This window comes from Rana temporaria, chromosome 3 (genome assembly GCF_905171775.1).
Source record: "Rana temporaria chromosome 3, aRanTem1.1, whole genome shotgun sequence".
Classification (NCBI taxonomy): Eukaryota; Metazoa; Chordata; class Amphibia; order Anura; family Ranidae; genus Rana; species Rana temporaria.
Genome location: NC_053491.1, coordinates 112724005 through 112730004, shown reverse-complemented (window position 1 = coordinate 112730004; position 6000 = coordinate 112724005). Strand labels below are relative to the sequence as shown.

The 6000-nt window shown below is 45.7% G+C and overlaps 1 protein-coding gene across 2 annotated transcripts in view; it reads left to right on the top strand.

The window, feature by feature from the left end:
* The first annotated feature begins 3539 nt into the window (after nucleotides 1-3539).
* Nucleotides 3540-6000, top strand: part of TMEM209 (transmembrane protein 209) — a 44576-nt gene continuing 42115 nt past the window's right edge. Inside the window, exons 1-2 of one of the 2 annotated variants that reach the window (XM_040343260.1) lie at nucleotides 3540-3760; nucleotides 4063-4204. In XM_040343260.1, the coding sequence (XP_040199194.1) occupies nucleotides 4065-4204 (140 nt within the window). In that variant the 5' untranslated portion in view covers nucleotides 3540-3760; nucleotides 4063-4064. Of the gene's footprint in view, nucleotides 3761-3797; nucleotides 3884-4062; nucleotides 4205-6000 lie in introns of those variants that run through there. The other variant, XM_040343261.1, reaches the window with a different exon arrangement.

The window sequence follows — 6000 nt, the reverse complement described above, 5'->3', positions numbered from 1 at the left end:
GCATTAATTACTCCTGACCTCTGCATCCTGAGCATAAATTACTCCTGACCCCTGCATCCTGAGCATTAATTACTCCTGACCCCCTGCATCCTGAGCATTAATTACTCCTGACCCCCTGCATCCTGAGCATTAATTACTCCTGACCTCTGCATCCTGAGCATAAATTACTCCTGACCCCTGCATCCTGAGCATTAATTACTCCTGACCCCTGCATCCTGAGCATTAATTACTCCTGACCTCTGCATTCTGAGCATTAATTACTCCTGATCCCTGTTTCCTGAGCATTAATTACTCCTGACCCCTGCATCCTGAGCATTAATTACTCCTGACCCATTTCCTGAGCATTAAATACTCCTGACCCCTGCATCCTGAGCATTAATTACTCCTGACCCGTTTCCTGAGCATTAATTACTCCTGACCTCTGCATCCTGAGCATTAATTACTTCTAACCCCTGTTTCCTGAGCATTAATTACTCCTGACCCCTGCATCCTGAGCATTAATTACTCCTGACCCGTTTCCTGAGCATTAAATACTCCTGACCCCTGCATCCTGAGCATTAATTACTCCTGACCCGTTTCCTGAGCATTAATTACTCCTGACCTCTGCATCCTGAGCATTAATTACTTCTAACCCCTGTTTCCTGAGCATTAATTACTCCTGACCTCTGCATCCTGAGCATTAATTACTCCTGACCCCTGTTTTCTGAGCATTAATTACTCCTGACCTCTGCATCCTGAGCATTAATTACTCTTGACCCCTGCATCCTGAGCATTAATTACTCCTGACCTCTGCATCCTGAGCATTAATTACTCCTGACCCCTGCATCCTGAGCATTAATTACTCCTGACCTCTGCATCCTAAGCATTACTCCTGACCCCTGTTTCCTGAGCATTAATTACTCCTTACCCCTGCATCCTGAGCATTAGTTACTCCTTACCCCTGTTTCCTGAGCATTACTTACTCCTGCACCCGGAACAATACTTCTGCACTCTGAGCATTACTTACTGCTGACCTCTGCAACCTGAGCATTACTTACTCCTGCACTCTGAGTGGTACTTGCTCCTGACCCCTGCACTCTGAGGATTACTTACTACTGTACGCTGAGTGTTACTTTCTCCAGACCCCTGCACTCTGTGCATTACTTGCTCTTGTCCCCTGCACTCTGTGTGCTACTTACTCCTGCACACCTAATGTTACTTACTCACAAGCCTGCACCCTGAGCATTACATACTCCTGCACTTTGTGTGTTGCTTACTCCTGACCACTGCACTCTGTTTGTTACGAACTCCTACATTCTAATGCCGCGTACACACCATCACTTTATGTGATGAAAAAAAATGACGTTTTTAAAAACGTCACTTTAATTGACTGTGTGTGGGGGAAAACGTCGTTTTATGTCTTGTAAAAAACGACCAAAAAAAATTGAAGCATGCTTCAATTTTATGTGTCGTTTTTCAAAAGTGCACTTTTTACTTCACAGAAATTGACCGTGTGTAGCAAAAAACGTAGTTTTCTAAGATGTTTTTTCATCCACGCATGCCCAGAAGCTACTTATGAAGCGAGCTTCAATGGTAAAACGTGGTGGAACGTAACCTCGCTTTGCTAGAACATTGTGAGAAAACGATGGTGTGTAGGCAACTTCGTCTTTGAAAATTGAAGTTTCAAAAACATCATTTTTTACTTCACAGAAAGTGTCGTTTTTTTTCATCACATAAAGTGATGGTGTGTACGCGGCATTAGAGTTTCTTACCCCTGTTACTTACTCCTGCACTGTGCGCTACTTACTCCTGCACTCCTAACGTTACTCACAAACCTGCACCCTGAACATTTCTTACTCCTGCACTGTGTTACTTACTCCTTACCACTGCACTCTGTGCGTTACGTCTGCACTCTAATGCCGCTTACACACAATTGGACATTCCGACAACAAAACCGTGGATTTTTTTCCCAACGGAATGCTGGCTCAAACTTGTGTTGCATACACACGGTCACACAAATGTTGTCGGAAATTTTGAATGTCAAGAACGCGGTGACGTACAACACTACGACGAGCCGAGAAAAATGAAGGTTAATAGGCTCTTCTGCTTGATTCCGAGCATGCTTGGATTTTTGTGCGTCGGAATTGCATACACACGATCAGAATATCCGACAAGAACTTTTGTTGTCAGAAAAATTGAGAACCAGCTCTCAAACATTTGTTGTCGGAAATTCTGACAGCAAATGTCCGATGGAGCATACACACCGTCAGAATATCCGACCAAAACGCTCACATCGAACATTTGTTGTTGGAAATTCCGATCGCGTGTACGCGGTATGTGTGTTACTTTCTCCTGACCAATGCCCTCTGTGTGTTACTTTATTTTGCACTCTGTGTTACTTACTCCTGACCACTGCCCTCTGTGTGTTACTTACTCCTGACCACTGCACTCCTGAGTGTGTTACTTACCCATGCACCCTGAGCATTACTTGATTTTGACCCTGCCCTCTGTGTAACACACACACACACACCTTGGGGTAGATTCAGAGAGAATTTACGCCGGCGTATCTATAGATACGCCGTGTAAATTCAAATCTGCGCCGGCGTATCTTCTTTCTGTATTCAGAAAGCAAGATACGCCGACATTAGCCTAAGATATGACTGGCATAAGTCTCTTACGCCGTCGTATCTTAGGGTGCATTCTTAAGCTGGCCGCTAGGTGGTGCTCCCGTCGTTTTCGGCGTAGATTATGCAAATTACCTAGTTACGGCGATTCACAAACGTACGTGCGCCCGGTGGTAGTTTTTTACGTCGTTTGCGTAAGTCGTTTTCGGCGTAACGTTGCTCCTGCTATTAGGTGGCGCAGTCAATGTTAAGTATGGACGTCGTTCCCGCTTCGAAATTTTAATTTTTTACGTCGTTTGCGTAAGTCGTTCGCAAATAGGGCTGGACGTAATTTACGTTCACGTCGAAACCAATACGTCGTTGCGGCGTACTTGAGAGCAATGCACACTGGGATATGTACACGGACGGCGCATGCGCCGTTCGTAAAACACGTCAGGTCATCACACATTAGCATAAAACACGCCCTCCCTTCCACATTTGAATTACGCTGGCTTACGCCGGCCCCATTTACGCTACGCCGCCGCAGCTTACGGAGCAAGTGCATTGTGAATACTGCACTTGCTCCTGTAAGTTGCGTCGGCAAAGCGTAAATACAATATTCTGCACAGCTGTAACTAGGCGCGCAGGTATCTGAATCTGCCCCCTTGTGTCTGCATTTTTGCCTTTGATAATAGCAGGCTGATTTTATATAGCCATATCGGTTTAAGCCCCTCCTACTGCTACTGCAATCTGGCTACATCCATAACTCCCTGGGAAACTCTGCATATCCACCCTATAATCTTCTGGGTGTGGCTACACATGGGGGGCATTTCTGTGGGTGTGGTTAGACGTGCCAGTAGTCAGCGGGACCTAAAAACTGGAGACCTCGGCTTAGTATCCCCCTACTCATGCTTCTGTCTCTTCCGGGGCACGGACAGAACTACATCCTGTAGTCTGATGGTACACCGAAACCACCCACTGACGTCACTTCCATCGCCCTACTCGCCACACTAATCTGACTAAAGCCCGCCCAAAGCAACGGGCGCGTAATTCAGACGTCAGTCCTGGAGCTCTCTCATTGGGTGTAGAGAACCGTGGAGGGACGTAGAGAGGGGTGTTGAGTTGTTCACCACATTTTGGTGTAGTGTCCGTTCTCTGTGTGTGGCGGCGACTCTATGGTACGGCGTTATAGTGGATGAAAGTGTCCTGGGTGGTAGCCGCATGGCTTCATTTCACGTGTTTGATAAGAGTTATCTCTAGTGATAATTGTATGGGGGGAGAGAGCTGCTTCTACTTTCTGTGTTAGTTGTCTCTGCCTGAACTCGTGAGAGAACCAATGGGATTGGGGCTGAGGTGTTGTGTGTGTGTGTATATATCAGGGCACAGAATGGTGTGTGAGGGTGTACAGGGGGGATAGTTGGTGGTCTATGAGGTGTAACCAGAATACACATATATAAAGTCATATTTATCTCTCCCCCAGAAATGAAGACTGAGGAACAAAACCTGAACATGTCATTTATTGACACCACCATCAGGATGAGGAAACAGGCGAGCACAAGAAAGTATGTGCTGGCCAGCGGCCTCCTCAATGTGTCTCTGGCTGGGATTATTTACTCTGAGATGTAAGTATCGTGGCTGCTCGTTTATTAACTCGACTGCCTCACAGTCCTTTATGTCTAGGTTCACAGTCTCACATTATGTCTCTAAATGTAGCAATATGGGTACATTTAAAGTGGTTGTAAACCCACTTTTTCACTTTTACCTACAGGTAAGCCTATAACAAGGCTTATCTGTAGGTATAAAGAATATCTCCTAAACCTGTACGGTTTAGGAGATATTCCCCTCGCAATGCGGGCGGCGCATGCGCAGGGGGGAATCCACGGTGAAAGGACCGGCATCCGCCGGACCCTGCCGATTTTTAAATCTCCCGAGCGGGAGTGACGTCATCGCCGCTCCAGCCAATCACAGCACTGGAGCGGCGATACCCGGAAGACACGCCAGAGCAAGATGACATCTCACTCGGCGTGGACCAGGTAAGTGGTGGTCACCTCGTTCCGAGGTAAGTATTTCATAATCGGCTAGTATGCGGTGCATACTAGCCGATTATGCCTTTTTGCCTTGCAGGTTTGAAAAAAAAAAAAAAAAAGTTTATGCGGTTTACAACCGCTTTAATGAAGGCACAACATTTGAGGGTTAAAGGAGTCCAATTGCAATGTGCACTTTCTTTCACAGTGCAACCCCCCCTCCCCTTTTTTTTTTTCCCCCTCAGGTCAAATTTTTGTTCCAAACTGATGACAAACCCGTACAAGTGCCCCCACAGCAAGTGGCTTGCAATAGGGCCACCCATGCAGGCTTTATCCTGAGCTGGAGACTCTCCCTCCAGCTCCCTGCCCCTACCGAGATGCAGACTTTCAGTTGGAGACCTGCAGGAAGTGTCCATAAATGAAGTGCAGTTATCACATTGTTCCATTGAGAACTACAAATCTGTCTGCTGCAGTGGAAGAAGTGACTTGTAACGTATTCATTCTAAAGCTGGCTTATTTCCGGGCCCTTACCACGTGATCAGCTGTCAGCCAATGACCGCTGATCACGTGATGTAAACAGAAGATTGGTATGTGGGGGGAAAAAAGTCGGTCACTGTGTTCTGTCAGAGGGACAACGGTCACTCACACAGAGAGCCTTGGCTGCCTTATCCGTGCCCATTAGCGCTGCCTTATCTGTGCCGCCTCATCAGCGCGTATCAATGAAGTAGAAAAATTACCTGTTTTCAAAATTTTATAAGAAACTATGAAACAGTGTTTTTTTTTTTTTCAAAACTTTCAGGTTTTTTTTTGTTTTTTTTTTCGTGCTTCTTGCAAATAAAAACCAACCAAAAGAAAGCTCTTTGAAGAAAAATGTGATAAAAAATGTCATTTGGGTATAGTGTTACATGGCCGTGCAATTGTCAGTGTGACAGCGCTAAAAATTGGTCTAGGCAGGAAGGGGTTTAAGTGCCCAGTAGTCTAACAAAGCAAACAGAATATTGGCATGCTCTAAAAAGGAGATCAACTCCAGAGATAAAGCGATAATTCTCCCGCTCTACAAGACTGCTCTGGCCGCACCTAGAGTATGCTGTCCAGTTCTGGGCACCGGTCCTCAGGAAGGATGTACTGGAAATGGGAAGGGCAACTAAGCTAATAAAGGGTCTGGAGGATATTAGTTATGAGGAAAGTTTGCGAGCACTGAGACACTTGAGAGGGGGATATGATTTAAATTTACAAATACCGAACTGGTGACCCCACAATAAGGATAAAACTTTTCCGCTGAAGTGAGGGACACGTGGCCACTCATTAAAATTATAAGAAAAGAGGTTTAACCTTAAACTACGTAGAGGGTTCTTTAAATGTAAGGGCAACAAGGATGTGGAATTCCCTTCCAC